Raw genomic sequence first — 13,947 nt, 5'->3', positions numbered from 1 at the left:
AGTCTGTGGCTTCCTGCTGCCTCCATTCCCCTCCTCACATCATGTCACTGCCCCGTCAGCAGCCCTGTCGTCAATAATACATCACTCATCTACTGATATACTCTGTGCTGCTTGGGACTCTGCTCCTTCCACTATATAACTCTCAGTCTGTGGCTTCCTGCTGCCTCCATTCCCCTCCTCACATCACATCACTGCCCCATCAGCAGCCCTGTCCTCACTAACACATCACTCATCTCCTGATATACTCTGTGCTGCTGGGAACCCTGCTCCTTCCACTATATAACTCTCAGTCTGTGGCTTCCTGCTGCCTCCATTCCCCTCCTTGCATCCTGAAGTACTTTGTGCTGCTGTGATGATTATGATTATCTAGTTATATACAAGGTCTATCCCCATCCACACATATAAACAGATGAAGAGTGAATAAAATAAGGGGATCAGACCCTGGTCAAACATATTTTAAAAATTGCCCAGTTCCTGGAACCAAAACTCATTCCAAGTGGTTTCAAACCATTGTCTATGTTTTTATTTCCAGCTGAATGCACCGTAATGGGAATTCCCAGTGTAACCACCAACCTTTCAGGATTTGGTTGCTTTATGCAGGAACATGTAGCTGATCCAGCAGCTTATGGTAAGAGAAATGAATAGATGGATGGACGGATGGATGAATGGACAGATGGATTGATGGATGGACGTTGGACGGATGGATGAATGGATGGATGGACGGATGGACTGGCGGACAGATGGATGGACCGACGGACGGATGGATGGAGAGATGGATGGATGGACAGATGGATGGTTGGATGAATGGACAGATGGATGGACAGACGGCCAGATGGACGAATGGATGGACGGTTGGATGGACAAACGGACAGACAGATTGATGGTTGGTTGGATGGATGGACAGATTGATTGATGGACGGTCGGCGGACAGATGGATGGACGGATGGACTGGCGGACAGATGGATGGACGGATGGATGGATGGATGGGCGGACGGATGGATGGACGGATGGGCGGATGGACAGATGGATGGAACGATGGGTGGATTATACAAGGTGGTACATATACAATACAGCAACATGTGTTCTTCATATGAACCTAAACCAGTCTCCATCCTGCCATGAAATGAAATTAGCACTTAGAATCCTGCACTGATCCCAGTGATGATTGAGCAGGGTGGGGGGTCAGTCTGAGAGGGGGGGTCACTCTGAGAGGGGGTGTCAGTCTGAGAGGGGGGTCAGTCTGAGAGGGGGGGGTCAGTCTGAGAGGGGGGGACCCTGCTCTGAGCCAAACTATCAGGGATAGATCATAGATATGTTTATTGCCCCTGGTTATCCTGCTGACACCACAGTGATTATTACTTTGCATCAATTACATAGTACTTTAGAAAGCTCTTTACATTTACCGCACTGTACACTGTGCATTCTGTGCCCATAAATTAAATAATAAGTTATTTCTTCCCCTTTCCGTGTGGGGGGAAGGTGGGTCCAGACACAATCACCTATGTGATAACTAACAGGAAAAAATGACATTAACTAGAGGATCATCTATATAACAACTAGTGGATCATATATACAGTAATTAGTTTATATCTATGTAAATTTTAGGTATTTACATAGTCGATCGAAGGTTCCGATCTCCAGATGAATCGTGTAACCAACTGACCCAATTCCTGTACGGCTTCTGCCAGCAATCCCGGCGCCAGAGAATCATCCAACGGAACCGAACGGAACGACTTTCAGACCTTCTGGACTGGAGATACCTGGGCCGAGTAAGTGCTAATTATCCCTTCTTACCTGTAGACAAATGTTCAGTACCACTTCTCTAGTCTGCTGAGTGCAAAGTCCACTTCACTTCTGAATGTATATGACAATTGTACAGTACCAGCTCATGCTGGGTATAATTCTCAGTATCTGTTCTTATCCTTACATAGGGACAACAGCACAGTACCCCTTCTCTTGTTCTGTATGCTTGATGTAATTCTCAGTACCTGTTCTTATCCTTACATAGGGACAACAGCACAGTACCCCTTCTCTTGTTCTGTATGCTTGATGTAATTCTCAGTACCTGTTCTTATCCTTACATAGGGACAACAGCACAGCACCCCTTCTCTTGTTTGTTATTCTGTGTACTGGATGAAATTATAAGTATATGTTCTTAGTTTCAGGCTGTTTAAGTTGTGTTTTTTTTCCCCCGGAGTGATTTGCCAGTCTGAGGCAGAGATACAACATTGTATTACCCTACATCACTGAGACTACTACTCCCCTGATCCTATTCATATACGATACTACTCTGCTGCATTCCTGCAATCACTTTATGTTCAATTCAGCAAATTACTGGAAATTGCACAATAAAATAGCTTATGCCTATCACAAGAATGTTCCTGGAGATGGTATTATATGTTGGTAACTGTCTCACTGAACAAAACATTATGTCCAGACCTCTGAGTAGCTTGTTATGTTTGTGTGTCCAGGCCTCAGGTTCTGAGCTGCAGAGCAGGTGTGCCTTCCCTGTGAGTCTATTGGAAAACTTCACTCTTTAAATTCTGACTGGACGTGCACTCTTTGCCAATGATCGCATTTGACATGAGCATGAGCATGCTCTTGGCTCCTGTATCCTGACCTGTTTGTTCCTGTCCCCGCACCAGTTCCTGTTTCAACATTTATTTGATATCTGATTTCTGGACTGCTCTGGACATCTGAAACTTGGTTGCTTTATTTAGTTTGATTCTTCCTGGCATTGCTTCTGTGATCTCCTGTCTTCAGCTCTGCATCAATTCAGGATGCCCAGATTGGATTTCGGTAATTATTCGTTGCCCTCCAGTTAAGCTTCACAGTTATTATTGGACTCTGTGAACATTGGCACCAACCTTGCTACAAGAGATATTAATTTCTACCTTGCATTGCCTAAGACTGTGTTATCTTACACCAGAAATATCTTCAGTGTCCTATTTCATATTTTGCATTGCCTCAGCCTGTCATATTAATGCATGATTCCTATGTAACCTTGTGCCTTATCATACCAGCGTCAGAGATTTTGTTTATTTCAAAGAAATCCATATTGTTTGTAACAACTGCATACCTCATTATTCCTCTGATTTTTCATAACATTATCGCTGGCCCAATACCAGTTCAGAAGGATGTTGTCAAAGATGTTTGGCCACTGGAATTTATTACGTTATTTAGTTCTTTTCAGTAAGCACAAAACGGGAAGTCAGACTCTATTTTGGAAGCTTATGGGAATGTGAATTTACCACCTTTTGATGCATCTTTACTGCGTGCTTAACAGCTAAATATTTATCTCCTCCACTCTCAACTAACTTAGCTTCTGACTTTGGTGCCTGATATCTTGAAGCAATTCTGAGGCTTCAGAAAACTAGACATAGAGGAGATCCACATCCTTTTCTGGACATCGCAGAATAATTTACTATATATGTCTCTATGGTACCAGTTCTGAGCATTATCTTCTGCAATGCCTCCTGTGAAAGGCTAGACCTTCTGCAATGCCTCCTGTGAAAGGCTAGACCTTCTGCAATGCCTCCTGTGAAAGGCTAGACCTTCTGCAATGCCTCCTGTGAAAGGCTAGACCTTCTGCAATGCCTCCTGTGAAAGGCTAGACCTTCTGCAATGCCTCCTGTGAAAGGCTAGACCTTCTGCAATGCCTCCTGTGAAAGGCTAGACCTTCTGCAATGCCTCCTGTGAAAGGCTAGACCTTCTGCAATGCCTCCTGTGAAAGGCTAGACCTTCTGCAATGCCTCCTGTGAAAGGCTAGACCTTCTGCAATGCCTCTTGTGAAAGGCTAGACCTTCTGCAAAACGTTCTGCCAAGTCCGAGCTGCCATCACCGTTCATTGTGCTCTAGATGAAGTGTTCCAAAGGGGTTGTCATTCCCCCATTGTGCTCCAGAGGGGGTGTCATTCCCCCATTGTGCTCCAGAGGGGATGTCGTTCCCCCATTGTGCTCCAGAGGGGTTGTCATTCCCCCATTGTTCTCCAGAGGGGATGTCGTTCCCCATTGTGCTCCAGAGGGAGTGTCATTCCCCCATTGTGCTCCAGAGGGGATGTCGTTCCCCATTGTGCTCCAGAGGGGGTGTTGTTCCCCCATTGTGCTCTAGATGAAGTGTTCCAAAGGGGGTGTGGTTCCCCCATTTTGCTCCAGAGGGGGTGTCCTTCCCCCATTGTGCTCCAGAGGGGGTGTCGTTCCCCCATTTTGCTCCAGAGGGGGTGTCGTTCCCCCATTGTGCTCCAGAGGGGGTGTCGTTCCCCCATTGTGCTCCAGAGGGGGTGTCATTCCCCCATTGTGTTCTAGATGAAGTGTTCCAAAGGGGGTGTCATTCCCCTATTGTGCTCCAGAGGGGATGTCGTTCCCCCATTGTGCTCCAGAGGGGGTGTTGTTCCCCCATTGTGCTCCAGAGGGGGTGTCATTCCCCCATTGTGCTCCAGAGGGGGTGTCGTTCCCCCATTGTGCTCCAGAGGGGTTGTCGTTCCCCCATTGTTCTCCAGAGGGGATGTCGTTCCCCATTGTGCTCCAGAGGGAGTGTCATTCCCCCATTGTGCTCCAGAGGGGATGTCGTTCCCCATTGTGCTCCAGAGGGGGTGTTGTTCCCCCATTGTGCTCTAGATGAAGTGTTCCAAAGGGGGTGTGGTTCCCCCATTTTGCTCCAGAGGGGGTGTCGTTCCCCCATTGTGCTCCAGAGGGGGTGTCGTTCCCCCATTTTGCTCCAGAGGGGGTGTCGTTCCCCCATTGTGCTCCAGAGGGGGTGTCGTTCCCCCATTGTGCTCCAGAGGGGGTGTCATTCCCCCATTGTGTTCTAGATGAAGTGTTCCAAAGGGGGTGTCATTCCCCTATTGTGCTCCAGAGGGGATGTCGTTCCCCCATTGTGCTCCAGAGGGGGTGTTGTTCCCCCATTGTGCTCCAGAGGGGGTGTTGTTCCCCCATTGTGCCCTAGATGAAGTGTTCCAAAGGGGGTGTCATTCCCCTATTGTGCTCCAGAGGGGATGTCGTTCCCCCATTGTGCTCCAGAGGAGATGTCGTTCCCCCATTTTGCTCCAGAGGGGGTGTCGTTCACCCATTGTGCTCCAGAGGGGGTGTCATTCCCCCATTGTGCTCCAGAGGGGGTGTCATTCCCCCATTGTGTTCTAGATGAAGTGTTCCAGAGGGGGTGTCGTTCCCCCCTTGTGCTCCAGAGGGGATGCCTTACATAGGGACAACAGCACAGTACCCCTTCTCTTGTTCTGTATGCTTGATGTAATTCTCAGTACCTGTTCTTATCCTTACATAGGGACAACAGCACAGTACCCCTTCTCTTGTTTGTTATTCTGTGTACTGGATGAAATTATAAGTATATGTTCTTAGTTTCAGGCTGTTTAAGTTGTGTTTTTTTTCCCCCGGAGTGATTTGCCAGTCTGAGGCAGAGATACAACATTGTATTACCCTACATTACTGAGACTACTACTCCCCTGATCCTATTCATATACGATACTACTCTGCTGCATTCCTGCAATCACTTTATGTTCAATTCAGCAAATTGAACATAAAGTGGAAATTGCACAATAAAATAGCTTATGCCTATCACAAGAATGTTCCTGGAGATGGTATTATATGTTGGTAACTGTCTCACTGAACAAAACATTATGTCCAGACCTCTGAGTAGCGTGTTATGTTTGTGTGTCCAGGCCTCAGGTTCTGAGCTGCAGAGCAGGTGTGCCTTCCCTGTGAGTCTATTGGAAAACTTCACTCTTTAAATTCTGACTGGACGTGCACTCTTTGCCAATGATCGCATTTGACATGCATGCTCTTGGCTCCTGTATCCTGACCTGTTTGTTCCTGTCCCTGCACCAGTTCCTGTTTCAACATTTATTTGATATCTGATTTCTGGACATCTGAAACTTGGTTGCTTTATTTAGTTTGATTCTTCCTGGCATTGCTTCTGTGATCTCCTGTCTTCAGCTCTGCATCAATTCAGGATACCCAGATTGGATTTCGGTAATTATTCGTTGCCCTCCAGTTAAGCTTCACAGTTATTATTGGACTCTGTGAACATTGGCACCAACCTTGCTACAAGAGATATTAATTTCTACCTTGCATTGCCTAAGACTGTGTTATCTTACACCAGAAATATCTTCAGTGTCCTATTTCATATTTTGCATTGCCTCAGCCTGTCATATTAATGCATGATTCCTATGTAACCTTGTGCCTTATCATACCAGCTTCAGAGATTTTGTTTATTTCAAAGAAATCCATATTGTTTGTAACAACTGCATAACTCATTATTCCTCTGATTTTTCATAACATTATCGCTGGCCCAATACCAGTTCAGAAGGATGTTGTCAAAGATGTTTGGCCACTGGAATTTATTACGTTATTTAGTTCTTTTCAGTAAGCACAAAACGGGAAGTCAGACTCCACTTTGGAAGCTTATGGGAATGTGAATTTACCACCTTTTGATGCATCTTTACTGCGTGCTTAACAGCTAAATATTTATCTCCTCCACTCTCAACTAACTTAGCTTCTGACTTTGGTGCCTGATATCTTGAAGCAATTCTGAGGCTTCAGAAAACTAGACATAGAGGAGATCCACATCCTTTTCTGGACATCGCAGAATAATTTACTATATATGTCTCTATGGTACCAGTTCTGAGCATTATCTTCTGCAATGCCTCCTGTGAAAGGCTAGACCTTCTGCAATGCCTCCTGTGAAAGGCTAGACCTTCTGCAATGCCTCCTGTGAAAGGCTAGACCTTCTGCAATGCCTCCTGTGAAAGGCTAGACCTTCTGCAATGCCTCCTGTGAAAGGCTAGACCTTCTGCAATGCCTCCTGTGAAAGGCTAGACCTTCTGCAATGCCTCCTGTGAAAGGCTAGACCTTCTGCAATGCCTCCTGTGAAAGGCTAGACCTTCTGCAATGCCTCCTGTGAAAGGCTAGACCTTCTGCAATGCCTCCTGTGAAAGGCTAGACCTTCTGCAATGCCTCCTGTGAAAGGCTAGACCTTCTGCAATGCCTCCTGTGAAAGGCTAGACCTTCTGCAATGCCTCCTGTGAAAGGCTAGACCTTCTGCAATGCCTCCTGTGAAAGGCTAGACCTTCTGCAATGCCTCCTGTGAAAGGCTAGACCTTCTGCAATGCCTCCTGTGAAAGGCTAGACCTTCTGCAATGCCTCCTGTGAGAGGCTAGACCTTCTGCAAAACGTTCTGCCAAGTCCGAGCTGCCATCACCGTTCATTGTGCTCTAGATGAAGTGTTCCAAAGGGGTTGTCATTCCCCCATTGTGCTCCAGAGGGGGTGTCGTTCCCCCATTGTGCTCCAAAGGGGTTGTCATTCCCCCATTGTGCTCCAGAGGGGGTGTCGTTCCCCCATTGTGCTCCAGAGGGGATGTCGTTCCCCCATTGTGCTCCAGAGGGGGTGTCGTTCCCCCCATTGTTCTCCAGAGGGGATGTCGTTCCCCATTGTGCTCCAGAGGGAGTGTCGTTCCCCCATTGTGCTCCAGAGGGAGTGTCGTTCCCCCATTGTGCTCCAGAGGGGATGTCGTTCCCCCATTGTGCTCCAGAGGGGATGTCGTTCCCCATTGTGCTCCAGAGGGGATGTCGTTCCCCATTGTGCTCCAGAGGGGGTGTCGTTCCCCCCATTGTTCTCCAGAGGGGATGTCGTTCCCCATTGTGCTCCAGAAGTAGTGTCGTTCCCCCATTGTGCTCCAGAGGGGATGTCGTTCCCCCATTGTGCTCCAGAGGGGGTGTTGTTCCCCCATTGTGCTCTAGATGAAGTGTTCCAAAGGGGGTGTCATTCCCCTATTGTGCTCCAGAGGGGATGTCGTTCCCCCATTGTGCTCCAGAGGAGATGTCGTTCCCCCATTGTGCTCCAGAGGGGGTATCGTTCCCCCATTTTGCTCCAGAGGGGGTGTCGTTCCCCCATTGTGCTCCAGAGGGGGTGTCGTTCCCCCATTGTGCTCCAGAGGGGGTGTCGTTCTCCCATTGTGCTCTAGATGAAGTGTTCCAGAGGGGGTGTTGTTCCCCTATTGTGCTCCAGAGGGGATGTCGTTCCCCCATTGTGCTCCAGAGGAGATGTCGTTCCCCCATTGTGCTCCAGAGGGGGTGTCGTTCCCCCATTTTGCTCCAGAGGGGGTGTCGTTCCCCCCTTGTGCTCCAGAGGGGTTGTCGTTCCCCCATTGTGCTCCAGAGGAGATGTCGTTCCCCCATTGTGCTCCAAAGGGGGTGTCGTTCCCCCCTTGTGCTCCAGAGGGGGTGTCATTGCCCCATTGTGCTCCAGAGGGGGTGTCATTCCCCCATTTTGCTCCAGAGGGGGTGTCGTTCCCCCCTTGTGCTCCAGAGGGGTTGTCGTTCCCCCATTGTGCTCCAGAGGAGATGTCGTTCCCCCATTGTGCTCCAGAGGGGGTGTCGTTCCCCCCTTGTGCTCCAGAGGGGGTGTCGTTCCCCCATTGTGCTCCAGAGGGGGTGTCATTGCCCCATTGTGCTCCAGAGGGGGTGTCATTCCCCCATTGTGCTCCAGAGGGGGTGTCGTTCTCCCATTGTACTCCAGGAGGGTCCTCCATTGTGCTCCAGAGGTGGTGTCTTTCCTCCATTGAGTTCCAGAGGGTTTGTTGTTCTCTATCATGCTTCCAACTGGGTCCTGCCTTCTACTCTGGAATGCAAGGGTACAGTTGCTCCCACATAAAGGTGAATGTCCAGTACAGGTCCCTAGAGGTCAATTCTCTCTTGATATCACCACCTTAAAGGTGCAGTAATTAGGAGGTTCTCGCAATCATCGGTCCTCACATTCCTCGATACTACTTCTAATCCTGTGTCCACCTCAGATCTTAAAGTACATTCAGAAAAGTCGGGTCTTGCTGATCCATTTGCTTCATCAAAGACTTTGTTTTGCACAGAATGGTCATAAAAGGAAAAACAAAATGAACCCTAGTAAATCCAATTTAGGGTCCATTGACCCTTTTCTCAAGAAGGGGATATTCTTAGGGTTAAATTAGCCTTGCATTCTGTGAGCACACAAGTCTGTCATGTACTTCAGGTACATAGCCATGTCTCCCTCTGAAGAACTCTTCTCTGCATTTCTGCTTTTAATTAGTTCTGAGCTGCGGTGCTATTGAAACACTTCATTATTTAAACCAAACCTTGACTGGCCATGTGATAGAGTCTGACATGTATTCTCTTGGCTCCTGTATCCTGACCTGTTTGTTCCTGTCCCTGCACCAGTTCCTGTTTCAACATTCGTTTGTATCTTGATTTCTGGACTGCACCTTACAGTTCTGCTTATTCTTGCGTTGCTCATTTTGGACACCTGGAATTTGTTGCTTCATTTAGTTTGTTTCATCCTGGCATTGCTTTTGTTTTTCTTCTTGGCATTTGCTCCTGTCTTCTGGAATGCATCTTCTTAGAATTTCCAGACACAGACGGTGGTAAATATTCTTTGCCCTCCTGTAGGGCTTTGCAGTTATTTTTGGACTCTGTGACAATCTGCACCAGCCTTGCTACAAGAAACATTAGTTACTAAGTTGCATTGTCTAAGACTGGGTAACCTTGCCTCAGAGAGTCATATTACTGTATGATTCCTGTGTAACCTAGTGCCTTATAATACCAGCATTTCTTCAGAGATTGTCTTTATTTCCTGTCTGCTTTTGAACTCTTGAGTAAACTCCATATTGTTTGTAACTTCAACATACCTTGTTAGTCCTCTGATTTCCTAACAAACGTGTTATGTTTGTGTATCTAGGCCTCTGAATAACATGTTATATTTGTGTGTTCAGGCCCTGGAGTCGCATGTTGTGTATTATACTTTCTCTCCAGTGAGAGTGAAATTCTTCATGCCTGTTATGTTTTTGTTGTAGTTTTACATGCATACAAGACACCTGGCCCTTTGTAGGATGTTTCCGGACAAGTTTGAGATGGAGCCAAGTGCCCCTCCAAAGGTGAGACCCTGAGGTTATGTGAAATGTTTACATGTGGGGGGGGGGGGACATAGAATGGAAAAGAGGGACACTGAGAATTCCACATGGGAGCCTGATCTTTGTGTTGTTCAAGGTGATATAATGCAGTTTATAGATTAGCATGAGATTGATGGAGTTTCCTTATACTTTAGATCATTTAATTGTCGTCACAATCTTAAATATCACCGACAATAGGGTTAGCACCAGATATTGACACCAAACCGTGAGGTGGATCCAGAACAAGTGTCTGTCCCAGCCAACAATTTATTACAGGAGATTCAGCTGTGTCTATTACCCTCATTATTAGTGTTACATTAAACACGACATACTCATGTGACCTCTAAAACCTGACTCCAACCGATCACCAGAGCAGTTCTACCACCCAGGAGACATTAAGGTTTCACTTTGGGGTTGTAATGACTAAAAACAGCTTTGATCCCAAACACTCCAGTCCAAGCAAACCCGTTTATTAGCAAGATCCCAAAACCTTGGCGATGGCTCAGGTCATGAACCTTGATGGGATGGGGCAGAGGGTGGTAAAACTAGGGGGCAAAAATTCTAAAAGCAAGTCTGCGAACTTTGTTCCTATTTCCCTATTTATCACCCATCTCACCCGCCTTTACCCCATGTCTATCAGTCATTTACCCCTGTATCTATCACCTACCCCGGTGTCTATCAGTCATTTACCCCTGTGTCTATCACCTACCCCTGTGTCTATCACCTACCCCTGTGTCTATCAGTCATCTACCCCTGTGTCTATCACCTACCCCGGTGTCTATCAGTCATTTACCCCTGTGTCTATCACCTACCCCTGTGTCTATCACCTACCCCGGTGTCTATCAGTCATTTACCCCTGTGTCTATCACCTACCCCGGTGTCTATCAGTCATTTACCCCTGTGTCTATCATCTACCTCGGTACCCACTACAGATGAACAATATTTTCATAAATGTTCCTCATCCTTGCCTGTAAAAGGAGACCACACCGTCAACACTCTTAGGGCTGTGTATTACACTGGACTTTATTGCCTTAAGCATTTGTACATTTATCATCATCATCATCAACATCATTTATTTATATAGCGCCACTAATTCCGCAGCGCTGTACAGAGAACTCATTCACATCAGTCCCTGCCCCATTGGAGCTTACAGTCTAAATTCCTTACTATAGACAAACACTCACACAGACAGACAGGGAGAGACTAGGGTCAATTTTTGATTGCAGCCAATTAACCTACCAGTATTTATGCAAGTGGATATTGATTCATTCATCTATGCTTACCCCTGATTATCCACTGTTTGTTCATATTATCCTGCATATGTTCTCTCTTTAAGTACAGCAATTTTATATGTATGAATATACCATCTCTATTACATTATTTATTTGTTTGCATCTTATTATGACCTTGTACACAGCACACATTCAGGTGCCTGGGGACCCCATAGATTTATCTTTGGCTTTTTGATACTCTTCCCTGGAGGGTGGGATCCCCTCCATATACAAATCCCCATTTCTACGGCAGCCATTCCAGAACATCATCATCATCATCATTTATTTATATAGCTCCACTAATTCTGTAGCGCTGTACAGAGAACTCACTCACATCAGTCCCTGCCCCATTGGAGCTTACAGTCTAAATTCCCTAACATACACACACACACACACACACACACATACACACGCACACAGACACACACACACAAACAGACTAGGGTCAATTTGTTAGCAGCCAATTAACCTACTAGTATGTTTTTGGAGTGTGGGAGGAAACTGGAGCACCCGGAGGAAACCCACGCAAACACGGGGAGAACATACAAACTCCACACAGATAAGGCCATGGTTGGGAATTGAACTCATGACCCCAGTGCTGTGAGGCAGAAGTGCTAACCACTGAGCCACCGTGCTGCACTGGTGAATAGCGCAGATACTCATCTCCATTTTTTGTATGCAATCGCCCTCGTTCTGCACGGAATTTCACACATTTCAGCAACAGAATGAACCATTAATTGCTCTCAGTTCTACCCCAATCACAGGTAGAATCAATTAACAATCGTTATTCCAGCTCTATTCATAGAGTATAAATTCCACGAATGAACACTCATGGCGAGAAATGGTGAAGAGAAAGCGCAACTGTAAGATTGTATCCTCGGAACGTCGCATCTCTGTCATATAAAGCTCAGTTTGTGCCGATCCCGCGACCTCGTTCTTCCCTGTTGTATATTACAGGTTTTACGATATATAGAGTGAATTCCTGTAAGTTAACGAGAGGAATAAGCCTCACGGCCACTGATGGGTCGTATTAGATTCTCTTCAGGCGTTTTACTGACATCCAGCTGGTTGGTGCTTCCTTCCTTGTAAATAACATTCTATTGTGACCGATCGATAATATCATAAAATCTGCCTTAGAAATGCTGATGGCCGTTCTGTACAGACAGATGGTCATAACTTCTACAACAATTATATCCAATGTGTCAGGTAATGAAGGTAACAAATGGAGCAAAGCAGAATATAATTGATTTTTCTTCAATGGGTGTCGGACGTCAGGACTCATATAATTTACTAGGATATAATGTCCGTCGAGTCCCAGAGACCTGGAGGATATTGTATCTGTTACTTGTGCAGTGTTATATGTCTCCTATCTCCTCTGTACAGAGATATTAACTCATGACTTAGTGACTGTGGTATCTGGAGCTGGATAATAAAATATATCAATATTATTGGGCAGTGTGTAGATTAATTCCTATATATTGTGCCTGTGGGAGGAAACAATTAAGGGTACCCCAAACTAGAGACGTGCGTAGATCTCTGTGTTTTTGGTTTCGGTTCTAAAACCTTTTTGTGTTTAGGGTTTGGTGGTGGTTTTGCCCCTTACAGTTGTATACCCTGAACCCCCTGAGGGCGTCCTTGAACGTAAGACCCACGCTGGACATAGTGAGAGCCCGGTGAACCTCCTCGTGTGTCTTACCATGAACTGAAGTCAAATAAAACGGTTTGATTGGACGGACACTGTGACAGAGGAAGACGCCGACAGCTTCTGTGTCTGACATGTTCAAATAGCTGTGGGTCAATATCCAGCCTGTGAGCTCAGCACAGTGCACACCGTCCAGATGTTATACATCCTGTGCTGCTACTCTTACATGATCGTGAAGAGCCAGTGAGATGAATGGAGCAGATTCTATACAGATTGATGACGTCACAAACGTTTTCACAGGAGCCTGATAACATGGACGACCAAACAAAGTCTCCCTTTGGAGTGAAATATGCGGAAAATAAACGTCTGCAGAACTTTATCATCACTAAGATGAAAAGTTATTGCTTGTTGTCTGCCAAACCGAAGGGAATACAATGACATGCTGGTTTCTTTCAATAAGGAAAGACTAATGTGGCATACTTGCCCACTCTCCCGAAATGTCCGGGAGACTCCCGAACTCCGGGTAAGTCTCCCGGGAGAGCAGCAACTCTCCCGCATCCTGCTCACTTCATAGTGAATTGGGCAAGATGTGGGGCTCAGTGGCGCGATTTGTGGGGAATATCGTCATTTTGCCCCCCCCCAACATGTCAGTTTGGTCGCGGGGGCGAGGTCAAAATGATGCTATCGGCACCGTTACGGCCCCTCCCCCTCCCTCCTGTTACGCCCCCTCCGGGATCTTTAAAACATCTAAAAGTCGGCCTGTATGTAATACGGCTGTAAGCTGAAGTTGTTGTGGAATTATTTAGTGATGTAACTTGTTGTCAATAAGGGTTTAGAGCAAAACCTTTTTGAACAGAGAACAGAGATGAAAGAACTTGGCAGACATGGAAGAGAACCAGAGGAAACGTTCTGCTGCCTGGTGGGACCAAACCAAGTTGCAACAGATATTTATATATGAGAACTGAGGTTTAACTGCAGGAAATAAACATTGTGCTGCGCAATCCAGTAATGGGAGATTATTTCTTCCAACATATTGATGTTGAACTGAATTTTGCTTATCTGAAAAAAAGGGTTTCAAGCGTAGTGAACGCTGTGCGGCAAAGTTGGAA

General features: G+C 46.3%; 1 protein-coding gene across 1 annotated transcript in view; it reads left to right on the top strand.

Annotated features, from left to right (window-relative positions):
* Window positions 1–13,947, top strand: part of GYS2 (glycogen synthase 2) — a 46,230-nt gene that overhangs the window by 28,011 nt on the left and 4,272 nt on the right. The window contains exons 13-15 of the mRNA XM_075210809.1: window positions 533–628; window positions 1,606–1,769; window positions 9,830–9,910. Coding sequence (XP_075066910.1) covers window positions 533–628; window positions 1,606–1,769; window positions 9,830–9,910 — 341 coding nt within the window. The remainder of the gene's footprint in view (window positions 1–532; window positions 629–1,605; window positions 1,770–9,829; window positions 9,911–13,947) is intronic.

Source organism: Mixophyes fleayi, chromosome 4, assembly GCF_038048845.1.
Source record: "Mixophyes fleayi isolate aMixFle1 chromosome 4, aMixFle1.hap1, whole genome shotgun sequence".
Lineage (NCBI taxonomy): Eukaryota > Metazoa > Chordata > Amphibia > Anura > Limnodynastidae > Mixophyes > Mixophyes fleayi.
Note: the sequence above shows the minus strand (reverse complement) of the source record. Positions and strands in the feature narration are given on the sequence as shown.